Here is a 23,831-nt window from a genome sequence, read left to right as displayed (position 1 = left end):
GGTGTTGCACTTCTTGGATTCAGGGGCAAGGCTGAGAGAAGTGTGCACCGTACTGCGCCCACCTTTCCGACTACTCCGCCCGCTCAAACACGCCAGAGCGTGGGTGTATGGTGACTTCACTGCGCTGTGATCAAACACGAAACTTACTGCTCACAGCTTAAACCCCGTGCCCTCAGCTGTCCACTGTCAGGAGGACATACACCCGGTCAAAGGTCTCCTTTGCTTTCCAGTTGCTTGAGACTTCATAGACAAGGTGTCTCGAGAGCCTCAGATAGGATTGACCAGATCGTCAGTGTGATACTGCTGCAACTTTGCCACAGATTCCGAGGTATCTTAGACGTGTATGTAGAGCAGCCTCCCGTTCTGTCCGCTCAATCTGTTCAATTCGATTGAATTGAGCCGCCAGACTCGACTTTCTTGAGGTTTCGCTCGTCACTCCAATTCGAGCAGAGCCGCGATTTTTAGCCTCTGAAATTCTGACGAACACAGCCGCTGGTGGTTGACGATACCGTTTGGACTTCCGTCAGATTATTCCAGCCTTACGGTAGTCACGATCTCGGACGTTGATCCAAACACGAGTACTGGCAGGCCTCACACGGCCTCGTGTCCAACCCTGAAACTTGTCATTGGCTCCCTATGAGAATCGCTGAATTTCCCCAAATGATACGAGCTGCACACCCGTATGCAGATCCACATTCGGGTTATAAATAGTAAGGTCTCCGCGCATGCGCCGCTGCATGCACCGACTGGACCATGCATCACGCTCGAACGACAACCATTAACACATGGGGAGAGGCGGCCTCACACGAAGCTGCATTCCATTGCTATCGTCTCATTGGCTCACAGCGAAAGAGGCCACACTTTTGACACACTCAGCCATCGAGGACGCGGTGGTTCCTGAGCAGAGCCACGCTCGGCATGCACCTCTCCTATTTCGATGCCCATGTACGCTCCGACGACTGGTCGATGCAAGAGGTGTAAGGCCCAGGACCCATGTTGCTGTGTTGATCCTAGTGACGACGCTGCGGGAGAAAGTAGTGCAATCAGAGCCGGCCTCACAGGCCAAGACCTGCTGTCCTGAAGCCTCATAGGCCCGTCCCAAGAGTTGGCCGATTCCCGAATTGGGACAAAACATTAGCGGTCACATATCAAACCGCAGAGCCACCACAGGGGATCTAAGCGAGTCAGGGTCGGCTCTTAGACGATCGCTGTCGAATTAGGGGAAGCCTTGCGGTGACACAAAAGCTTAGTAAAATCCATCCGCCTCACCCACACCAGCTGGCCTCGCAAGGAACGTACTTGAAGCCGTGCCCAATTCTCGACTGCTTGATTGGCTCGCAACAAGAACCGTAGATTTTCTAAAATTTAGCACATCACTCACACATGATACGAGCCACCCTCATGCAAGCCTCATTCTGCATTCCTTCTGCCATTGGTCAAGTCGGAGCTCTCGCTGCGTGGCTACTGTCCTCAAAGGGCGGCCTCACACGAAGCCGCCCGCAACACCCCCTTATGTAATTGGCTCATGTCGAGAGGTGTCGCGTTTTAAGAATCTTGTATCTGCAAGCCAGTTCCCCTTTTCGCGCAGAGCCACCAGATCTGTCCTGTGCGATCCGTAGCTATCCACCGATTGGTCGACAAACAAAAGGCAGCCAAGGGGCCAAACTCTTGTTTGTGTCTCCTCAGCCCCAAAGGGTAGACATGTTGCTCCACATACAAGCAAGTTCAGTAGATGTCATTGGCGCATCTGCAGAGTCGCAGAATTTCCAGACTTTTTGCGCAGCATCGCCCCTACTGCAGAGCCACAATACGGTGGACATGGCCAGCGACAAATGGCATAGGGACTCGTTAGTGAGAGATTCTGTGGTTCCCACTTCGCTAGCAAAGTCTTCTCGCTGGGCACTTTGTAGACAGGCGGCGATCTATTTGGAAATGGAACTCCAGAAAGGCTCATATTGTTAAGGCTGGAATGGGCTCTGCGAACGCTTGCAGCATACCTTTCTGTAATATTTGATCGCAATTGCTCGATACTTACGCGCCGAGTCCCATTCTACATATTCTTCTCATTGCTCTGGTTGTATTATCCGGATCACGGTCACAACAACGTGCCGTTCGTGTTTGTGAAGCTGAGGCTGTCAAGGGCGAAACAGTCAGACCACAACGATGCAACCATTTGATATAGCGTGGAGGCAGCAAAGGTAGCTATGGCGTTCGACGATTCCATTGGCTCACCTTCAGAGCAGGACCTTTTTCCAATTCCTCGATGTTGGTTGCAGGTGTCCTCTTAAGCTGAGCCACTTCCTACTGCCCCTTGTGCAATCCGAGTCAATCATCTTATTGGACTGCAAAGGTCCTGCAACGTCTGTTCATTCCCCCTCGTAGTTTGAGCTATCCCAATGGGGGTATATGCGTTTTTGTCGGTCGTCTGATCGTCGTGGTCTGATTAACTGCGACGTTTTGGAGCTGGTAGGGGTTCCCTTATGCTCTGCGTGGTGCCAGCTCGCGTTTGCAGCCTTACGGTGAGCACACAGTATCATGTGCGATAGCATTCAACCAGGTAGTATTTGATTGTCTCACCTCGAGAGATGCACATTCGAGCTGCCGCAGTATGCTACCGGCAGAGGATCTTTCACGCTGAGCCACGCAAATGCACCAATTGCATCTGTATGCGCACGTATGCTACAACAATTGGTCAATGCAAGAAAGACAAGGGACTAGATTGCTGTCGTTAATCCTACAGATTCTTGGGCCAAGTCTGGCCTCGCAGGATATAAAATCCGGTTGCGCCGTGCTATTGGTTCGCGCGCAGAATCGATGAACTCCCCGAACGACCAGACACGATCCCTGTGGGCAGAGCCACACTGCGAGCCACCAGATGTTGCAAGCCGTTCATATACACTCTTGGGCTGTACAGGCGTGTATGAATGTGTGTGCCATGTGCAGTAAGCAAAGTCAGTGTCTCGATAGAGCATGGAAGGTCGTCCTGACTTGTTACTGAGAGGAGGCGTCTCTGCTCATGAATTGGCTAATTGTTCGTGACGGTGTTCATACAGTCTGTCCCTACGCTTGATGTCGATCACATTGAACAGCAAGAAAATCATTCGTTCATGTGTCTGGTCACAGAATGCTCCTCCATAAACTCCATAACCGCATCCTATCACACAAGTCAGCACAACCCCCATCTCACCCCTAACCCACCAGAGTACTCACCCAACTCCGACAAACATGCCCAACCCCCCACCCATCAACCGCAAACCTCCGTCCACTCCCATCGTCCTCCGTCCTCGGCCACTCCAACGTCAAATCCCCTTGACACATAACGCCCTGCCGCAGATAATCGAAACAATGTCGCACATGTTCTTCTTGTGATTTGACCAGCAGCTCGTAAACTAGCTGAGTATTGTCATGGGCGATGGAGGCGATGAGGGTGGAGAGCGAGGTGCGGATGTGGATCAGGCAGTGCAGACTGTGGAAGAGGGTTGTGTCGTAGAGGGTGGAGGTGTTGGTTGCAGGGTGGCTTTGGCCTGGGGGGAGGTGGGCGGGCGTTGTGACAATGGTGGGGAGGAGGAGGAAGCCGTCCCCGGGCTGTCGAAAGAGTCAGTGACTTGTTTGTTTGAGGGGATGGTAAGCGACGTACTGGCATGAGGGACGCCCAGGCTTCATCGGATTCGGCGTTGGAGGGGGCGGAAAAAAGGTCGTGTTTCTCGAAGGTAGTTGCCGTCCATGGAACTATTGCATCAACCCATGAGCACCAGAACTTCTCACATAGTATCAGGAGACTTACGCTCGGGGACAGGATACTTCGGCCTCAACTCATGCTCACCCATCCCACTCCTCTTACGATCTGAAATGGCCAACGCCACCACAGCAAGCGCCAGAAAAGCAACGAGAAAAGCAATACATCGCTTCAGTCGTCGGTAGCTTCTCTGCAACAATCGAAAGTCCAGCTCGCGGTCGATGTAGTCGATGCTCTTATCAACCAAATCTTCAGGTTCAATCGTCTCCAGAGACTCTGGGTTGATGCTGTTCGTGGCGAGTTGTTTGAAGAAGGACATCTTCATCGTCGAAAAAGAGGAAGTTGCCCGTCAAGGAGGGCTGGGTAAGTCAGTGGACCGAAAAGCGGCGAGAGAGGATCGAAGCTTGAAGTGCTTCTTCATGTTCTTGTCACTTTAATATTCTTGGAACGTCTTCGTTTGAGGCTTGTTCTTCTTGGGCTTTGTGCTCGTAAGAGGTTCGTCCGGACCGTCTGAAACAAGCCAGTGGTATCAGCGTTGTGCTACGTTGATGGTAATACCTCGGTTCTGGATATGCGATTTCCCCTTTCGTCTGTCGAAGGAGAAACTCGTCAACTGTAAGGGCAGTTGCATTGTTCGAAGATCTATCGTTTATCAGAGAACGTCGAATGATCAAGTTGATTGATTCTCATTAGCCATCGAGGCAGGGTATCTATTCTGTAGCCATTTGTCAACTTTTCCCACGTCGGCAATCACACCTCATCCCTCTAATCGAAGTAACCCGGGAACAACCACCCCAGCTTCGTCTTCGCCTCCGCACTTCTTCCAGGAGCGGCCGTCAAACCACCCGCAAACTTCATCTCACCCTCCAAGTGCTTCGCCAGCACGACTTCATTGTGCTCCTCTTTGCTCAACTCATCCAACACCGCACCGACAAATCTCCTCGCGTTCTCCGCGTTCGCCTTCATGTTCCCCATGACCATCTCGACCGTCACGTCGCCGCTGTCATGCCAGCAGTCGTAATCCGTGCTCATGCAGATCATCTGATATGCGATTTCAGCCTCTTTCGCCAGCTTGGCTTCCGGCAATGCAGACATGTTGATCACGCTGCCACCCCAGGAGCGGTACATGTTGCTCTCTGCGCGGGTGGAGAATTGTGGTCCTTCCATGCAGATGATCGTGCCCTTGTCGTGCAGTCTCACTCCTTCACCCTCCAAGCTGTGTCCGCATTGCCGTACTATCTTGCCGACCTTGTTGTCGAAGGGGTCTGCGAACCCAACATGACCGACCATGCCGCCTTCGAAGAACGTGAATGGGCGGATTCCCTTCGTACGATCGATGATCTGGTCTGGCACAACGAAGTCTCGTGGCTTGATCTCCTCTTGCAAGCTTCCTACGGCGGAGAAGGCGATGATGGTGCGTACGCCGAGGTGTCGGAGGGCGGCGATGTTGGCGCGGGCAGGGACTTCGTGAGGTGCGAGCTCATGGTGCAGGCCATGGCGGGAGATGAAAGCGATGGGGATGGGCTTGCCGGTGGAGGGCGAGGGGTGGTGGAGGATGGAGATGGGCGAGGAGGGAGTGCCCCATGGGGTGGAGGGTTTGAGGGTGGCGACGTGGGTGAAGTGAGGGAGAGATTGGAGGCCGGTGCCGCCAATGACGGCGATCGAGACGGGGTCTGTCACATGTCAGGAATGGAAGCTGTGGTGGGGTGCACTGAGGAGCCTTACCGTTATAATGATCCGCGACGTTGGCCATTTTGCGGAAGCCGATGTGGATGTTCTTGGTGAGGGTGTTGATGGAAATGTGTGGCAGCCTCGTCAGCATGCAATTATGGTTGGGCGGTCAAAAGTTGTCAAGGCAAGAAATGCGAAGCTCGTCATCTCAACTTCACTTCGGAGGATTTTCGGTGGGGCACAGGGCACCAGCCACGTGGCGGGGTCAGTGACGCTAATAGCCCCTTTCCTTTCACCACTGGTGTAAGATGACTCAGCTTCGTACGACGATCGAATTTCCTCTACGTAGTCGAGGAGGGTCAAATTATAGTCTCCGGAACCCCGTGAACAGCTTCCGCGCCAAGCTAATACAGTCTTTTGAAGAGATACTAGGCGAGTTTAACTGTAGATACAGGCTCTGGTAAGAATAATATAAACCCCTACTAGTAGTATTCCTTCTACTAACTATATATAGTTGTTATTATAGGCCTGCTTTAAAACACGCTGTACGCGTCTTGATTCCTACATTCTTCGATATAGTAATACTAAAGAGGATATTCTTAGCCTTTAAGAAGGGCTAGATATAGGCCCTTTATAAGCACGTATACTAGCTACTTTAGCGGATTACTAAGAAACTAGATACCTTAAAATATGCTATATCTTAGGTTATTACACGCCTAGAACGCGAACTACGTACACTACCCCGACGAGGACGCCCTCCTATAATTATAACCCGTAAACGACGTCGTCTTATAAACAGACTAACTACTAATACCTATTATAGGCGGCTTAGACTAGATTAAATTACGCGCCTTAAGGACCTTTCTTATAACTTCCGGACGATTCGAGTAGCACTTGTAAAAGAAGGCTATTAACGATATATAGTAAGAAAGAAGCTATAGCTTACGGATAAATATAAGGCAGTACGGCTATAATAGGTAAAAGAGTACGTCGACTAGACAGATAGGCAGTAGTTAAGGGTTTTGTAGACTAATAAAGCCTTAATTTGCTGTAGCTACTTCGGATAGGTCTATATAACAAGAACGGTTAATAAAGCCTATTATATAGACTATATTATACTACGCTTCCGTAAGTACTTAGCCTGTATAATTTAGGGCTACATATTAGTAGATAGACCGAAGGAATATACTATATTCGATACTGGATCAATTAATAGGGATATCTACCGTTAGAAGATCGTTCTATTAATACAGGCTGCTTACTAAAAGTAGTAATAAGAGGGTATCTTCTAATAGCAGTCTTTAGTAATATAAGACAACGTATCTATTCACAAGGCTAAGGCTATATTAGCCTTGTTTAAGGACTGTTATATACAGCTCCTTACATGGCTAGCAAACTTACTAGATCTTAATCTAATTAAGAATCTTTAGAGTCTTTTAAAGTATAGGGTTAGGCTTTATTTCCCTACAATAAGGGCAGAGGTTATTCAGGCTGTACAGACTGAATAGACAAGGCTGTCGACATCTAATATATTAAGGATCTGCTAGAGTATTAGGGAAAGATGTCAGGCAGTAATCGATGCTGAAGGAGGCCATACAAAGTGGTGACCCACTTATTCTTCCATATATAGCTAGATAAAGGCTGAGAAACTAGCAGGGGTTCATATCATTCTTGCCAGAGCCTGTATCACCCTGTTGTGCTTAGTGAGGAGCGAGTCCACGCTGAAAATTGAATTACAGCCATCAGATTCAAATAAGTGAGGAGACGTTCGGCCGTTAGCCAGATACATCGATCTGCTTGAAACACCGCTTTTCTGCGGCTTAGCTACGACTCACAGGCCAGAGCCTACGGTTCCATGCTGCTCAAGATTGGCAGTGCCTTCCAAGTCAGTGCTCGGATTGGTCAGTAAGGCTGCGAGATCCTCACTTAGCCGGTCGACATCGCATCTCGTACAACAAGGTACTTTGCACGTCCTTGATCAATTGGGTTGTTGATAGATCTCAAGGTGGTGTTGTTATCGAGTAAAATGAGAATCTGTGTTCCGTGATCCCCTATTCTGAAGGGCCACTTGCCTCGGCCGCAGCCTTCGCCGAATCTCGCTGCGAACTTCGCTTCTCGAGGGACCCTACACCATGTGCACAATACCACGAGTTTTCAAGTTCGTGCTTCAATTGACGACATGGGCTTGTGTTCCGAGTCGCTCCTCCCCCCTTCTCCCATGGGTTATACCTGCCTCGCCCTTTTGCGATTATAGATCAATAGCATTAGATGAAGTAATAGAAATCTGGATGTTCGTTGCCCAGCTCCTCGATACTCAACAAACGCTGACGGCGCGCGAGCTCAAGGCTTGCGACCCTGGTCTTTTGCTCGTTAGCATGTTTGAGCTTGACCACCAGCACAGCGCTAGTGCAGAAGCCTACGACGGCCGATCTCAGTGCGATGCCGTTGCCACGATAGTATCTTGGTGGGTCGCTGTACAACTCGGTGGCCATGAGGGCAAAGCACTGGCCTATCATGGCGACGACTGCGTATGTACCCGCTCTGTTGCGCTAGTCACTAATTGAAAGACTACAGTGGCTTGTGAAGAGCGTAGCTCACCGTTTCGTGAAACCTGCGCAGTTGTTCAAGACCCAACTGAAGCCTAGAACCACGGTAGGATATGTACCCGCTCCAACCAGAAAAGTTCCTGCGAAGGATAGGTGCTGGTTAGTACTAACAAGTAAGATCAGCCAGCCGGCTACTAGCCACGCGAATGTCCCTATTAGGAAGTAGCCTCGATTTTTATAACGGTCTGAGAAGTATGTTATAGCCAGAACGGAGATCGTTGCAACGACGTAGACCGGTATCGTAAGAAGCTGAGCGTCGAGCGTAGAGTAGCCGAGCGTACGGAGGATAAGAGGAAGGAATGTGCTGAATGATGCAAGGCTCATATTAGCGCATGAGTAGATAATTCCTAGTGTATTCGACGTTAGCTAGTGACAGCGTCACTGTTACGAGGTAGCACCGCAACGCATACCGAAGAGATAGGTATTCCAGTCGCGGAAAATCCCTATAAGGACCGGCCAACGAATTTTCGCGTGCGGCTCGTTGTATCCTTCTCGGTTTCTCTGGATCGCAAGATCCTTCTCTGCGGAAGAGAAGAACATCCGAGCCTTCTCTGGAACCGCGGGGAGGAGCAGTAGTATGACTATAGCCCAGCCAATAGACAAACACCCCTCTATAATAAACAGCCTAGTAATGAGATCTATAGTCAGTTTCGAACACGACATAGAGTACGCTGTGCCCTTACCATCTCCACGCTGCAAGGCCATCTTCGCCGTTTAGGCTCTTTTCGATACCATACGCAATCAAGCCATTTAATGCACCTGCTGCTGCAGCAGCACTAAATGTAATCGCGCCACGGCGGCTATATTCGTCTCTTTTGTACCAAAGGGTAAGGTAGAGCGGTGCGGCTTCGAAGAATGCCTCGCCAGCGCCCATTCCAAGCCGTAACCCGACGACGGCAGCGTAATTTCTGGCCGTGCAGATGCTATGGAGTGTAAGCTTCGTTGACGTTCACTGAATGGCTTGCAAGTGCATCATTTGCCCACAGTGTGTTGAAAAGACCCCGAATCGTCAATCCCAGAGCGAGTTCAACTTGAGGGCCGAGTATCCTAATGTGCAGATTGCCTGGAAGCTGAAATACAACAAAGGTGGCATAGAAGATCGATGAGGCAGTACTGAGCTGCTGCGGCGACATGCCCAGATCTTTCGTCATGCCTGCTACTGCAGCGTTTCCCAGGTCGGAACGATCCTAAGGCGTGTTAGCTAAGAAGATAGTCCTGAGGGACAATGACTTTGGGTGCCATCGCTTACTAGGAAGGCCAGTAGAAACGTTACGAAAATGAGAGGTAGGATGATAAGATCGGACTTGAGCAGAAGTTTGCGCTCCAGTCTGGCCTCTTCCGGTGTTCTTTCGACATCCTCGTTCAAATCGCCCTTCTTTTGGGTCTCTTGGTCGGCCTTTGCTTCGGGAGCAAGCTCCAGCATCTCGATCGTGTCTTTGCCAGTGGCCATGACTTGTACAAGGCGGGCAGTGTTACTCTTGATATTTTCACGAGTAGTGGAATCCCTAGAGAGCAGAATGCCGAGTTCCCACTGGATTGTTGTGAGATTCCCGCGCAATACTTGCGGGGAAAGCGTGCTGCTTTTGTCTCTTCTCCACGCTTTCCTCCAGGTTTCGCTCTTGAATGCCTCTTCTGATTCAATGTCGTGGGTCCCGAGAGCGAAATCGGAGTTGGGTTGCCCCTCTACCCTCATTCTCCCATTTGGAGGATGGCCGGCATCCGGCACAATCAAGTGACACCGGGTATTCATGGCATTACCAGACGAGTTCAACGCCAGTACAGTCTGACTTTCTCGGAACACAAGCGATCAGGCTATGGGGAAGCTCCAGCTTTGATTTGGGCTAGCCGACTTCTTACATCTGACTATCGTAGACACGGTCCGGTTTCGCCGCTCCGTACGCGCACGCACGCTCTGCCACTCGAAAACGAAACCTCATCGCTCAAATCATCAGCTAATCCGACGATGAGGCAATTGCATGACGTGACATATGGACGTGATACATTCTCGAAACGTCCCCCACTAGTGAGTAATTGAAAATCTATGCTTGGATTGCATCGCGATGACTCGAGTGCGTGGCAAAACTGGGTCAAAGCCTATATAGTCTAGGATACAATGCGTGGAGTTAATGACAAGAAACAGTGCTCTTCGCCAAAGTCGTGCAAACCACCTGCACGAGGAAATCAGTGCACATGCGTCTTACATTAATCTCTTCCCTGAACAAGCCTGGTTCCTATATCATTGATTGCAGGTAGGTTCTAGTATTGAACCAGGGCCAGAGGGCGGACCGGCGAGGCGGTCGCGCCGCGTAGCTTCAAGGGCGAGAGAATAAAAAGAAATTCCGTGACATTTGCTTCGGCCAGCTCCTCGAGGTCCATTACTTCGATGATGTGGATTCCGTTTTGAAAGATGAGGATATCGTGAACCGGTCGTTTGCGAAGATTAGGCCCCAAAGACACTTGTTCGAAGGAAATCGTGTCGCCGCCTGCCGCCCGTACTTTGTGGTCTGCGAGCCATTGCGCGGCAGTCGCGTCAACTCCCGGAGTCCCAGTCTCAAGTCCCAAATACGCAGTTGTATCTGAGTAGAGCTGTGTCCATCCAGTCCTGACTAGAACTGCATCGCCCTCATTCACTCTTCTGCCGTTAAGCGCCGCTACTAAATCTGCTGAGCTCACGCCTTCACCCGGGTCTAGTCGTTGCTTCCCCTTGAGAGCAGCTATATCCAGGAGCAGTCCGCGACAAACCAAGGGATCGATAGTGTCCGCGCTGAGCTTCTTGTACGCACCACCGAGACACGCATCGGAGACGTCTACTCCGCCGTGGAGCTTGTTGCCTTTCGCAACATGGCAAATGGCGTCGATATGGGTTCCGACGTGGTCTCCAGAAATGATAACAGCATTCGAGCCAGACATGTTCGAGCTTACAACATCGCCATGACGTTTCGAGATGGCCAAGGAGTACGGGATATTCGAGCTTGACTGCGGCATGCCGTTGTATAAGTCGGCTCCCAGGTCGAACACTCGAACACCTTCCTGGATCAAGTCGATTAAGGACATCTCTTCTTCGGGACTGCGTTTGTGCTGTTTTGCGATGGATCGCTCGTTGGGCGTTCTGGGAATTCTCGGCTGGATTCGCTAACTAGTGTTGAGAGCGCAGTGCAAAATGTCCAGCGATAGATTGTGCTGTCAAAGCTCTTATGCCGTCCACATTGGCCGAATCTTCTCAACTTACGCGTCAACCGGGTAGGTGCGGTCCAAAGTTATGCGTGATGAACTGTGAGGCATGCATGGGCCCTTTGAGCGATTTTCGGTGAACATCACTTTAAGTCCATGTCCGACTTCGCATCAGGCTGAGCCTAACGTACTGACCGGAGTGACGTGTATCGTCCATTCCTTCTAGACAATATTCATTAAGTGGTTCGGACTCTATATTTTCGCCCATTGTGTCGAGTTGTAACCGCATCTTTCAATGGAGTCTGCTAAAAAGTCTGCTGCTGAATTTCAGCTTCTAAGACTGGAAGAGAGAATTGGCAATGGGGAACATCAATTGCTAACAGCCCAGCTGGATGAGCTTAAGCGACGATGGGCAACTCCCAGGTGGAATACGATCAAACGATCCTATACAGCTTACGACGTGGTCACCAAAAGAGGCTCTCTACCATCGACTTACGACAGCTCAATAATGGGTCAGAAGCTTTTCAACCTCATAAAGAAGCACCAAGCGGCGGGCTCAGCCATCACGACCTGTAAGTCACTTCGTTACGCATTAAATGCAAAACTGAAAGGAGTGTTGACACCCAAGTTTGCGTAATGCGTAGTGGGTGTTATTGATCCTGTACAGATGACACAGCTGGCCGGAAACCAAGAAGTGCGTATGTGTCTGGGTGGACCTGTTCTTCGCTGGCAACGACCACCAATGAGGTGTCCCCGGACTTGGCAGACTATCCCTACAACACAGTTCCAGACCAAGTCGAACGGATCTGGAAGGCCGAGAAACACCATGATCGTAAACAGTGGGATGCTCGATCTAAGCTCTCTTTGGAGGACAAGATGAAGACCCCGTACAAAGACTACCTAATGCCGATTGTCGCTGACGGCGATGCAGGGTATGTTGTTGAAAATCGAAGCAGACCCAACGTCAGAGAGACTTTCCTAATTTGACCGACGACATCACTAGTCATGGTGGCCTAACGACAGTGATGAAGCTTGCCAAATTGTTTGCAGAAAGTGGTGCTGCGGCCTTCCACATCGAAGATCAGCTCCAAGGTGCTAAGAAGTGCGGCCATCTTGCCGGGAAAGTCGTCGTATCGACGAGTGAGCAGATTGATCGCTTAGTCGCGGCCCGATTCCAATTGGACGTGATGAACGCAGAACTGTTGCTGATGGCACGGACAGACTCGTTTGGCGCACGACTTATCAACAGTACAGTGGATGTTCGTGACCACGAGTTTATCCTTGGTGTCACAGATGCATCGTTGTCGCCGCTCGCTGAGGATCTGTCTACGATGGAAGCAGATGGAGTCGCTAAAGCCACAATTGACGCTTTCGAGTCTTCCTGGCTCGAAACGGTTAGACTGGTCACAATCGACGAAGGCAAGGATTGATCTGTCTACAGTGTCTCGACATGAAGGCTAATTAGTATCAGCCGCAGTAGAGCATTTGACCCGGCATGGTGCCAGCCAGCAGGACATTGATGCTTACGTTTCCGAGGTCCAGACTTCACCCAACACATCTATGACGGCACGACGACAGCTTGTCCAGAAGCTGGTGAATCAGCCGTTTTACTTCTCTTGTGAAGTTCCTCGAACTCGCGAAGGATTCTACCGGTTTCGAGGCTCTCTGGAAACTGTGACAAAGCGCCTGCTTGCCTTTGCACCGTATGCGGAGCTCCTTGCCGCCGAAACATCCACTCCTGACCTAGCGGTTGCCCGTCAGCTTGCCCACCCCATCAAACAGGCCTATCCAGATAGAGGTCTTGTTTACAACTTGAGCCCATCTTTCAATTGGGATGGGGTGATGTCGCTGGAAAAGTTGAAAGACTTCACGACAGACCTTGCTCAGTGTGGATATGTTCTCCAAATCGTGGCACTGGGAGGCTTTCACTCGACAGCCAGAATGATAGCGGAGCTGTCTAACCGCTTCAAAGATGAAGGAATGTTGGCGTATGTGGAACTTATCCAGCGACCTGAGAGGCAGCTGAAGGCCGATATCTTGACTCACCAAAAATGGAGCGGCATAGAATACTATCAGGGGATTCTAGATTCAATACGCAGTGGCAATAGCTCGATGAAGATGACCGGCGCTGATAGCACCGAGCATCAGTTCTAACGCGCTGGAAACGCAAAGAGCTCTCTCAACAGCACTCTTGGCATTTTCTACAAACAGGAAGTCTGAAGTGTGCCAATTATGAAAAGTTGCATGTTTTCCATTTTCTGTGATAGGCAGCCTGGCCAGCATGCCCCTTCCAGCCACTTTTGTTAACAAGAATTGTCTCGAAATGGTGAAGCCTCATGCGCCATGCCCACCAACGTTGTTTCTCGAGCCTTCGACAAAGAGTGAACCATGGGTTCAAGAAGCAACCACTGAGCGGCGATTGGCTGATTGCTGTGTCTGTCTGTGACGAGTGTCTGTAACGAGAGGTGCCGAAAATCGGTTTCAATGCCGAAGAGCGGCCCCGAGCTCGCACTCGCCCCTGAATACTGGTTATCATACTTCGTCACACCCTTCGAACGAGCGCCTACGGTATGTGGCCGCTTCTACGTCATGTTCTTTCCTCGAAACAGCAAGCTCTCCGTTCTCGCTGTGCTCACTTCGACCCCGGTTCGGCAGAACGCCCGGTATGCCATCCTATTATACTCGCCACCAAACAAAGGTTGAAGACATAGGTTCAATTCCCATCGAGCATCCCCGCTTTTGGTGCCGTTGGGCTCAAAGACTCAGTCGAGTGGTACTGCATTTGCGTCGCACAGACTGATCTGAATTTAGGGCAATTTGGATCGATCCGAGATAAGAGCCAGCTCCAGTCGTCGAAGGCTGGAAATTGAGGTTCACACTAGCGCAGCCTGATTGTGACGGCTTCTCCACGTTCTAGAACAAAGTCCTGCTGCATTGTGGAACATCGACAATGCAAAGTATTATCTTTGCAAACGCCCGCAGCTGAAGTCTGGACTACCACCAAAGCCGTCAATATGAGTATTGATGCGATATTTTTGAGGGCAACCGAACAGCTACTATTCCATGACAAACGGAACCTTCAACTAGTTACTGACATACAACACGCTCAAATGACCACTTCGACTGCACCACACCTCAGAGAGAATGGACCTGGTTCGGACCAGATTCCTTCCTTGCCTCCTTTCGCTGTCTCCTTTTCCTTCGGACGAGCATTCCAATCCCTACTCCAATCAACGCCAAGGCCGCGACCCCACCAACTGTACCACCTGCGATGGCTCCGATGTTGGTCGAAGAAGCGGGCGAGGTAGTGGCAGATTCTGTGCTCGACGGCGTGCTTGAAACACTGATTTGCGTTCCAGCGGGCTGGACGGTGACAGTGACAGGCGTTTGGGGCGACTGGGAAGAACTTTCCGAAGGCGACTCGGACTCTGTCTTCGTGGATTAAATTCTGCCGCATTGATTGTCAAAAAGACACTCCGTGTTCTTGTGATAGTCGCTATTGTGGCGCTAGCGTCGTCCGTTTCGGGAAACAAAGTCTGAATCCAAGAATCGTCGCTGCTGCAAATGTAGTGGTCATATGTAGTGCCCTCTGCTGCAATCGATCGGAAGGTATTGCAATTGCCTTGCTCGCTCGGACTACGAGCTTATGAGTAAGCCATTTCCCTGTCTCCAACTCGCAATGAGACTCACCAGTACGCTGTTGAGCCAGATGAACCGCCCATGGAGACATTGGTTTCCGAATTGGAATTGGTCAGGTTGGTCCAGGGTACGCAGGCTTCTGTATAAGTGCAATATTGATCGCTTAAGCAGCATACGAAGTTTCCGACAGCGTAGTCGTAGCTTGAAGAAATGGCGCAATACCGGCCTATACCGCATGTAACGGCCCAGGCGCTATAGACGTCCACGTACCCGCACGTCTCTGCTGTGGTTTGTCGGGCGAATAGGTCACCGTCGTTCATGACTCCCCACCTGCGAATCTCAAGTCGAGGGGGATTGGTGATCTGTGTTGCGAACTTTGTCGTGCTTGACGGAGCGATGACTGTCTTGGAAAGTAGTGAAACCATACTGGAAGGACTCGAAGTGAGTGAAACAGGTAGGATTTTGTCTGCACAAGTGAGACAAGTGAAGCCACAACTCGTAAGGAGAAGAGATCCAGTCCCATACATGTAGAGATTTGTAACATTCACGGCCCGTCTCGAACAGCGGAACAGCGACCAGGATCTTCAGGTCGTTGAATTGTGTTCTGCAAGCCATACTTCTTCTAGTCGGCCACACATGGATTGTAGACGATCTAGATGAGGCGTGCAATTTCAGCTGCACTGGGGCGTACGATACAGTCGCAGAGCCTGGTTTGTTCGAGCCCGATCGTCACTTAGCATAACTCCAAATGTATCTAGAGGCAGAAGGCAATCGATATTGAACGCTAGTATTCGGGTATACCCCTGCGAGCGGAGGGCGTTCCTGTTACATAGCACGAGACCAATGCAGAATCGATTATGCAGCTTCCCGGCATCAGGTTCAGCTTCTAACAACAGTACGACATGGTGCGGGTGATCGAAGAATGGGTCTTTGTATTGCAACGCCAAGGAACGGCGACGCCGAAACGACTACACAACTGACAAACCCGATCTGGCGCTTTTCATCCAAGATACCGCAGTGGACGACTGAGCTTGGCTGGCATCACTCCGAGGAGGACTCCTGAAACGCTGTTCCGCAGCCTTGTGCGAGTTGAAAAATTGTCACGCCATAAGTCGCAGGACCTGCTGGCTCGAGAGAGGGACACAGCTTGCACTGCCTTCGAACGCTCCACTTTCCAGGCGCTGCAACCTGCTCCAAGCGCACATTTTTACGTCTCTCCATCGAGTGGGCCGAACCCCAGGAGTTCGAGCCGGCACAACTGCGTTTGGAGCAACATCTCAAAGTCCGAACTGGAGAAGGGGTCCGAAATCAACGATGTCAATATTGATTGTTTGGGTGATCAATCGCGACGAGCATACTGTACTGAGGAGCGAATACTGTATTAGTCACTAGTCACTGTGACCGAGTCGGAGCGCGTTATGAACATCTCTTGGGAACCTGTTCTCTCTTCAAAATGTCCAGGAACATGATACGCACTAGTAGAAGTGCTCACATCGTCCGGTCTCATCCTCAGCGCACCTCGACCTGCGAACGTCTTTGACCCACTCAAGTTGCTTCTCTGTGTATCTCCTATCTTTCCATACTGTCGAGAGCCATTTGTGCCCCGTTCAGACTTCTGGCTCGAACTCAACGCGACGCTGGCACCTGTCCTGAATCGATGGATGAAGTTCAAGCTTACGGGGATCGTTGCAGAGATGAGTGAGTAGCAAGTTCCTGCTTGTTGCCACATGACCACCTGCGACAGATTCGAATCATCGTGGTGGCTGTGAACGACTACTTCGAAGGACCATAGCAGCATTGCCGAGAAAACGATGCAGCTACCAGTCATCAGTGTACATCTTTCGCACTTGCAAACCGGATGTACTTACAGTGCGCGGAAGGCAAAAGCAGAGCATACTTTGAGTTTCTGCGCACGCTTCATTTGAAGTCCAGCCGTGAAGTATACCGGAAGAGTCACCAAGGCGGCTTCGAGCAAGCAGTCGGCCACGAGAGGGCCTCTATATCTCGTGAGCTGCAGCCAACGAGTCAGCATAATTCCTTGAGAAGCAAATTCGGGAGGCGACAGACGCTCACTGGGCATGCTAAACTGTCGTCTGTCACCAAACGTTGTACCATGTCGCAACCAACTGAAGTTGCCAAAGCCGAGGCGAAGCCCCAGCATGCTGCCATGATTGCCATACACAGGCAGAGTTCTGCTGCGCGCCTGCTCTCGAGGTGATGGAACAAGAGTCGATGGAGGATGGCAGTCGACAACTTCGACAAGGCTGAGGATGTGAAGTACAAGACTTGTATAGCTGTGAAGGCCTTCATTCACATCAGCCGCAATTTTCCAAAACCGCGCGAGCTCCTACATACGCCAGATATTGATTCCAGGTTCTCTCTGCTTAACAGAGACAAGTTCATGCCAAGGCCACGCTGGAGAGCAAATATGCCAGCTCCTGGGGGTGAAAGTCAGCGATTGTCCGTGTCGAATGGCTTCTTTCGAGAACGATTAATTTCCATGCGAAGTTTTCAGGCAAGATTGAGTGCAACGTACCGAACTGCCCGCAAGCTGTTGCTTGTCCAAGAAGGATTGCAACGTCTTCGCGACCGAGCGACCCGAGCTTGAAGTAGACTCTAGATCCAAGAGTAATGCACGAGTATATCAACGCCAGCAAAGTGATCACCCAGACGGTTGCACTTTTATCCACACCGTTGTCGACGGCGAACCGAACCATGGCCACATGCTGAAAAAGATCGAGGCTGGAGGACAAAGGCTCCCTTTGAAAGCTGCAGCAGTATATGAACGATGCATGCCCACCACGATTGAGTTTGAAGAGGCGTGGGTGTCAGTGAAGTGCTGCAGCTCCGACTGCGAGAGGTCAACTAGTGGCTTCAGCGAAGACTTGGAAGTCGCAGGCATTCAAGCAAGCCATGGACTGCGGCACAGTTATCTGGCCAAATCCTGCAGTGATGCGATACTGATAGACAGATGGCTGCCGGCATGGGCCCGCGAGAAGAAGGTTCGGGCCAAGCTTCCCACTGCTGTGCCGCTGTCATTCAGGCCTTGGCTGAGTGACTGCTGCCATCCTCCCACCCTGCCACGTCAAATCAACTTCAACGTCCTCACGCTAATGCATGTCGGTACCTTCCCCACGGCGGTTGGACTGCCTTCCCAAGCGAAGCGGAGGTGTGCCGTGGGGTGGACCACGCAGTAGCTCTGAGTTTGTAACTTGACATTCGCTCCAGATACCAGAAAGGCTCTAGGTCGATGCCGTGGCCAAGTACGAAGTCAACATGGGCACGTTGTTGCACTGCATGTGTGCACGACTTCTCCCGAATTTAAACGGCATTACGACTGGCATCGCACCTCAGTCCATCGAGACAAGTTTCGTTCATGATGGCCTCCCGACCACCTTTCAAGCAGGAAAACTCCTTCGGAGCCGGCATGGGGCCTTCGTATGAGATGAAATCCATGGGCAGCCGAGACGCAGGCACAGCTGTCGAAGAAGTTTTCAGCGAGGAACCAGCTCCCATCGAAGGCCTTCCGACAAATGACTCAAGGTACAGGAACACATACGACGACCAGAAAGACATGTGGCGCTTGAACAAAAAGCAGGAACTACGTCGAAACTTCCGCTTCCTTTCCATCTTTGGGTATTCACTGATCCTCGTCAATGGCTGGGTGCTGGCGATCATCGGTGTGATTGCGCCCTTGACCAACGGCGGCACAGCGGGGGCCATCTGGGGTTATCTCATTGTCATCTGTGGCCTGTTCTTATCAACCTTGTCGATGGCGGAGATGGCGAGTATGGCTCCTACGGCAGGAGGACAGTGCGTTGCCTCACCTTTTCACTTGACAGGCTGGTTAGTATTGACCTCATTGAAGGTATCACTGGGTCAGTGAGTTCGCTCCCAAAAATTACCAGAAAGTGCTCTCGTATATTACTGGATGGCTATGTGTAAGTTCCGTTGTGGCGTTGTCGATGTCAGTCCTGATACAGATGCAGGTTCTTGGATGGCAAACTGCCCTTTGCAGCACAGCATACAGCGGCGCTCTCTCTGTACAAGGCATCATATCGCTCAATCTTCCAAACTACTCGAATGCCGCATGGCAGGGCGTACTACTCACAATCGCGATCGTTCTTAGTACCATAGCCTTCAGTCAGTCTCAACCTCGCCTTTTCGACTACGCTGTATGATCTGCGTTCGGAACTGACCGCCATCTTGTAGATACCATCCTACTGCGAAAGCTGCCGACATTCGAAGGCATAGTAAGCACAACTAAATGCTGGGATGATCTTGCGAATGCATGCTAATGTTGCTCGGATCTAGATGTTCACCTTACATATCTTTGCATTCGTTGCTGTAATCGTCGTACTTTGGGTTATGGGTGATAGGGCGCCTGCGTCTGAAGTAAGATGTGGTATTGAGTGGTTGGCGATACACAGACTGATGACTTGTTTAGACATTTACGCAATTTAGCGATTACAGCGGATGGTAAAATTGCATCTCTTGGTTTTCGATTAGTTTGTACTGATAGATTGTCCAGGGGAAGTTACGGCACCGCTCTCTTTGTTGGCACACTCGCCGCGACAGGTTCACTAGTTGGTTCGGTATGCTCACAAATACTCAATACCAGTGGAGCCAGGCTATGCTAACATCTCATAGGACTGCTCAGCCCATCTGGCTGAGGAGACCCAGGACGCATCATGGGTACTGCCGAGAACTATGGTGCTCACCGCAATCACGAACTACGCCATGTGTTTCTTCACAGTCATCAGTATGTTTAGTTTCTCCCTTGCCGATGCTCAGATCCAGCTAACAGCCCAAAAGCCATCATGACGGTGAAAGGTAGCTCAGTCGATGACCTCCTTTCTGTACCTTATCAGCCGTACATAAAAATCTTCCAGAACGTGACCCGAACCAACGGCGGAGCGACGGCCTTGACCTCTATAATGTTTATCCTGCTACTATTCGGCATCATCAACCAAGTCACGACGACGTCTCGACAACTCTACGCTTTCGCGCGAGACAAGGGACTGCCATTCAGCGGTTTCCTTTCTCACGTCCGGCCGGGATGGGACGTCCCCTTGAACGCTGTTACGGTTACATTGTGTTTCTCGGTATGTCCATCTGCCATTGTCACGAAGGCCTGCTCTAATAACTGTATAGATCCTAGTCAGCTTCATCATCATCGGCTCACCAGTTGCATTCTTCACCCTGGCGTCGCTATGTCAGTCTGCTCTCTACGCGAGCTACTTCATCGTCATCGGCTGTGTAGCCTACCGCAAAATCACCAAACAGCCGCTGCCTCCTTCACGATTCGATTTGGGCAAGGCCGGTCTGGCGATCAACATCTTGGCCATGGCATATTTGGCTTTACAATTTGTGTTGATTTTCTTTCCCACCGCGCCGCATCCAACAGCAGAATACTTCAACTGGGCTGTCGTAGTGTTTGTGGGGACAGTGATTATCGCTTTCACTTGGTACTTTGTCAGAGGCAGGCACGAGTACCTCGGTCCCGTGGAATATGTGCGGAAGACGGAGTGAGTACAGTGTGGTGGTGAGCGGTTCCAGCGGTAGAGAAGTGAGAAGTGCAGAGATTTTATCAAATCTTGAGCAACTCTCCCGCCTTTCTTGAAGAGAAAGCATTACTCCAACTCCATGCTATCCCAGTCAATCCTCCCTTCCATCCCTGGCAACACATAGGCTACCTCCCCTTCATCACCCCCAGCCTTCTTCCATCCCTCTCCGTTGCCATGAAATTCTCTATCCCTCACAAACCCAATGTTCTCCGCGACCCGCTGACTTGCCACATTCGCCACCCCAATCGGCGCACAGATCTCCTTGACACCAACTTCATCCCGCCAGAACGATAGGACTGCTTTGCCGGCTTCGGAGGCATAGCCTTTCCCTCGACAGGCAGGGAGCAGTTTGTAGCCTAAATCGGAGCATGGCCAGTTCGGGCGGCAGCTGAAGCCGATGAAGCCGATGGGACTGGTGTCGGGGGAGTCGTTGACGAAGATGAGGTGGAAGACGCCTTTTGGTGGGACTGCGAGGGTGCAGAGATCCGGCTTTATCATGTTGGCTTCGGATTTCTTGGGGATGTCTGAAGGTGTTTGCATATCTGGACGAGTGACTGGGTCGTAGAAGGTGAGAATCACCTTGCAATCTTCCTCATTGTCCGGGTCAGTCAGGCGTATGGTTAGTCGAGGTGTGGATATCGTCCGGGACAAAGTCGACGACGACATTGTTGTTTCTTTCGTGTGATATATCAAAGGGAAAAGCGATCAAAAGGTACGAAAGACAGGTGATGTACGACCGAGCTGAACTCCTCCAAAGCTTAGTAAAATCCTACCCTAGCAGAGTTCCCGACCGATGCGAAGAGGAAGCTACTGCGTCTTTCGCAAGATTCAGAAACTCAGACTCTCGTATTACACCGTTGACATCGCGGTCGACTTTTCCGGCGTGAACAGTCCCGCAGTTTCCCATTACGCAAACCACACAGTCTTCGTCTTCTTTCCACCACAAGCCAGTTGAGAAGCCCAAAACTCCGCCTGAATGGCCTAGCCAGCTTCCTTTTCCTGGGAGCGTCATTCTGAATATGCCATGACCCATCTCATGACCTTCGATAGTCGTTGTCCTCCAACCTCGCATGATTTTCCAAGACCTTGGCTCGAGAAGTCGTCCATCCCGCAGGGCGAGAGCGAACTTGCAGAAATCGGAAGTCGACGACATCATGCCACCCGCCGTCCAGGAGACAGACAGATTCGACCCCGTAGCATCGAAAATATCCGGAAGTACGAACGGAAACTCAGGACTCACACCAGCTCTCTCATGAAACTGCTTCGTCGCATAATGGTTCCGACCCGCCACCATCTTTCCAGTAGGAGTCTCTTCAAACCCATCGAAAACGTCTCCTCCATCCCCAAAGGCTCCAGAATCCGCTTTCTCACCTCTCCTTCCGCGGTGTTGTTCGTAATCTTCTCGATTATAAGTCCAAGAAGTGTATAATTCTTATTCGAATAATACCAATTGCCTTGCTCAGGCGCCGTCCTCCTCGGCCGTCGCACGTACTCCAATGTATCGCTCTTCCCCCAAAGGCGCTTGACGTTGATGTTCGCGCCTCGTCCGTCGACGATCCATTTCGGGTCGTCTTCCCAGCTGTCGACACCGGCTTCGTGGCTTAGAAGTTGTGCAATCGTGGCTGAGGCGGCATTGTCGATATCGTGCAGAAATTTATCTGAGAGGTATTCGGAAACGGTATCGGTCAATGATAGTCTGTTTTCTTCGACTAGTTGGAAGATGACGACCGCGATGAAGACTTTTGTTATGCTGCCGATGCCGAAAAGGTGGGTTGAGGTGAGGGGCTCGTTTTGGGCGATGTTGGCGTGGCCGGAGTGGATTTGGATAGGGGTTGAGTTGTTCGAGGCTATGGCTGCTGAGAAACCCCCTGCTATGATGTTGTCACGGAGAATTGATTTTATATGGTCCAGGCGGTGCGGCTGCTCCATCTTGGTCGGCGATGTACTTGCTAGTCAGACGGGAATGGAAAGAAGAGTCTTAACAGGCTTGTTCTGGTTCTCTTCAAAGCAGCGAGGGCATATAGTGTCTCGAACTAGGAGATATCAATGTGTCAAGAGATGTTTACAGACCTCACAAAGGAACAAAAGGGCGCGGCTGATGAGCCACCGTCCCGAGCAGGCGCTGAAGCTGGAGCTGGAGCTCGAATGGCGGGCTTCAGCACGACAGAATGAACGATAATACTTATTACCGTACTTTATCACCTCCTAGCGATTCGCGATGATGAGGAGTCCATTGTGTCGCTGCCAATTGATGGCGATGGAGAGCGTTGGTGGAGTGCGAAGATTTTGACGCTAGCGTGGAATGCCGAGGCTCAGCCTTGCCAAATGCGGAAGGTGTGGCGACTTCACCTGTCGAATTTTCGGCGCACAGAGTTTTTGACGCTCGACAGAACACACGTGGATGTACTTTGAATGCTGTGTTGGCTGCTTGTAACGAGTCTGTTTGGGAGTGCAAATTGCATACCCTCGTAAACGTCGTAGCTCGCTGACAGACGTTGAGCCAAGAATCCATTTTGCTCGATACGATCAAGAGCTCCCTAGCTGTGGCTCAGCTCCTTCGAAACTCTGCTTTCATAGGCCGAGTTCGTGGCTCTGCTCGAATTGAAAGTCGCTGCTTAACGTTGTTTGGTTGGTCTGGCTTGTTCTATCCAGGCTCAGAAGATACATACCCTTTCCATTCCGTATCATATTTCCTCCTTGTAACGTACGTAGAGATGAAAGAGAGCGGCATTCGGAGTTCGAGAAAGCTGCCCAGACTTGCTGGAGGAGCGACTTCGGCGTCCAACGTTCAGGGATCAAGCTTCCTCGACCCACCGTTGCTCACATGACCCACAAAGGTTTGCCAAGCTATATATTTGCAACTTACTCAGTATCAGGCATCCAATCAGGTCTTAAAGACTCCGTTGTGGTCTAGGTTCGTTGCATAATTCTCACCAATGGTCGAGTCTAGTGCTAACCCTCACCTAGTGGCTAGGATTTGTCGCTCTCATGTGTCCCTGTAGACACAGAGGCCCGACAAGGCCGGGGTTCGATTCCCCGCAACGGTTCGTGTACACAGTAGCTCTTGATTGAGGTCGAGTCTGATTATATTGCAGGAATTACGTTGCAGGAGCTCAGCTTCCCTCAGTTCAATCCTGAGGTTACGAATCCAATTTTTTTCCTTATGCAACGAACGATCTCTCCCACTCGCTACGCATGCATTGATGTTGCTCAAACATCATAAATCCCTCTTTTTGGTTGCTGGTCTATCTAGAAGTTATAAAGATAGGTAGGATGAACGTTGGGTTAGATTTTTGGATTCTTGGCCTATTTACGATTTGGGCAGTCGTTTGTCGGCAGAGTACAGGTCTGTCAAGCCTACTCCAACGGCAAATGACGTAGAAAGAGTCTGAAGTTGTCTTCATTGATAGACTGGGTCGGGCGTTCGTTGGCACAAGAGGG

General features: G+C 50.8%; 8 protein-coding genes and 1 non-coding gene across 9 annotated transcripts; 3 read left to right on the top strand and 6 right to left on the bottom strand.

Moving 5' to 3' along the window:
- Positions 1-3,097: 3,097 nt before the first annotated feature.
- Positions 3,098-4,055, bottom strand: M409DRAFT_18604 (uncharacterized protein; the record flags this gene model as incomplete). The annotated part of the gene is made up of 4 exons (XM_033804573.1): positions 3,098-3,154; positions 3,211-3,585; positions 3,638-3,729; positions 3,785-4,055. The coding sequence occupies 4 exons, from the start codon at positions 4,053-4,055 to the stop codon at positions 3,098-3,100; spliced, it is 795 nt and encodes a 264-aa protein (XP_033672376.1).
- A 446-nt stretch (positions 4,056-4,501) lies between these two features.
- M409DRAFT_35801 (uncharacterized protein) lies at positions 4,502-5,558 on the bottom strand (the record flags this gene model as incomplete). The annotated part of the gene is made up of 2 exons (XM_033810447.1): positions 4,502-5,409; positions 5,462-5,558. 2 exons carry the CDS (start codon positions 5,556-5,558, stop codon positions 4,502-4,504), a joined length of 1,005 nt encoding a protein of 334 aa, XP_033672375.1.
- Positions 5,559-7,671: 2,113 nt separating this feature from the next.
- On the bottom strand, positions 7,672-9,463 carry M409DRAFT_18602 (uncharacterized protein; the record flags this gene model as incomplete). The annotated part of the gene is made up of 6 exons (XM_033804572.1): positions 7,672-7,948; positions 8,006-8,360; positions 8,424-8,638; positions 8,697-8,936; positions 8,998-9,200; positions 9,263-9,463. The coding sequence occupies 6 exons, from the start codon at positions 9,461-9,463 to the stop codon at positions 7,672-7,674; spliced, it is 1,491 nt and encodes a 496-aa protein (XP_033672374.1).
- Positions 9,464-10,269: 806 nt separating this feature from the next.
- On the bottom strand, positions 10,270-11,067 carry M409DRAFT_50919 (uncharacterized protein; the record flags this gene model as incomplete). The annotated part of the gene is made up of 1 exon (XM_033811671.1): positions 10,270-11,067. The coding sequence occupies one exon, from the start codon at positions 11,065-11,067 to the stop codon at positions 10,270-10,272; it is 798 nt and encodes a 265-aa protein (XP_033672373.1).
- A 412-nt stretch (positions 11,068-11,479) lies between these two features.
- Positions 11,480-13,338, top strand: M409DRAFT_63734 (uncharacterized protein; the record flags this gene model as incomplete). Its single annotated transcript, XM_033815737.1, has 4 exons — positions 11,480-11,756; positions 11,852-12,116; positions 12,188-12,603; positions 12,656-13,338. The coding sequence occupies 4 exons, from the start codon at positions 11,480-11,482 to the stop codon at positions 13,336-13,338; spliced, it is 1,641 nt and encodes a 546-aa protein (XP_033672372.1).
- A 2,866-nt stretch (positions 13,339-16,204) lies between these two features.
- On the bottom strand, positions 16,205-17,540 carry M409DRAFT_18599 (uncharacterized protein; the record flags this gene model as incomplete). The annotated part of the gene is made up of 5 exons (XM_033804571.1): positions 16,205-16,640; positions 16,692-16,834; positions 16,897-17,127; positions 17,179-17,261; positions 17,360-17,540. 5 exons carry the CDS (start codon positions 17,538-17,540, stop codon positions 16,205-16,207), a joined length of 1,074 nt encoding a protein of 357 aa, XP_033672371.1.
- A 662-nt stretch (positions 17,541-18,202) lies between these two features.
- On the top strand, positions 18,203-20,355 carry M409DRAFT_18598 (uncharacterized protein; the record flags this gene model as incomplete). The annotated part of the gene is made up of 10 exons (XM_033804570.1): positions 18,203-18,636; positions 18,692-18,764; positions 18,813-18,966; positions 19,036-19,076; positions 19,138-19,218; positions 19,271-19,302; positions 19,355-19,418; positions 19,474-19,585; positions 19,639-19,928; positions 19,978-20,355. 10 exons carry the CDS (start codon positions 18,203-18,205, stop codon positions 20,353-20,355), a joined length of 1,659 nt encoding a protein of 552 aa, XP_033672370.1.
- Positions 20,356-20,456: 101 nt separating this feature from the next.
- On the bottom strand, positions 20,457-22,319 carry M409DRAFT_50915 (uncharacterized protein; the record flags this gene model as incomplete). The annotated part of the gene is made up of 3 exons (XM_033811670.1): positions 20,457-21,064; positions 21,246-21,684; positions 21,762-22,319. The coding sequence occupies 3 exons, from the start codon at positions 22,317-22,319 to the stop codon at positions 20,457-20,459; spliced, it is 1,605 nt and encodes a 534-aa protein (XP_033672369.1).
- A 1,026-nt stretch (positions 22,320-23,345) lies between these two features.
- Positions 23,346-23,437, top strand: M409DRAFT_t15. The gene has a single exon. It is a non-coding gene; the product is annotated as a tRNA-Glu (tRNA).
- Positions 23,438-23,831: the final 394 nt, after the last annotated feature.

The sequence above is a fragment of the Zasmidium cellare genome, assembly GCF_010093935.1.
Source record: "Zasmidium cellare ATCC 36951 unplaced genomic scaffold M409scaffold_5, whole genome shotgun sequence".
In the NCBI taxonomy this organism is placed as follows: Eukaryota; Fungi; Ascomycota; class Dothideomycetes; order Mycosphaerellales; family Mycosphaerellaceae; genus Zasmidium; species Zasmidium cellare.
The sequence above is the reverse complement of the archived record's forward strand: the minus strand, read 5'-3'. Positions and strand labels throughout refer to the sequence as shown.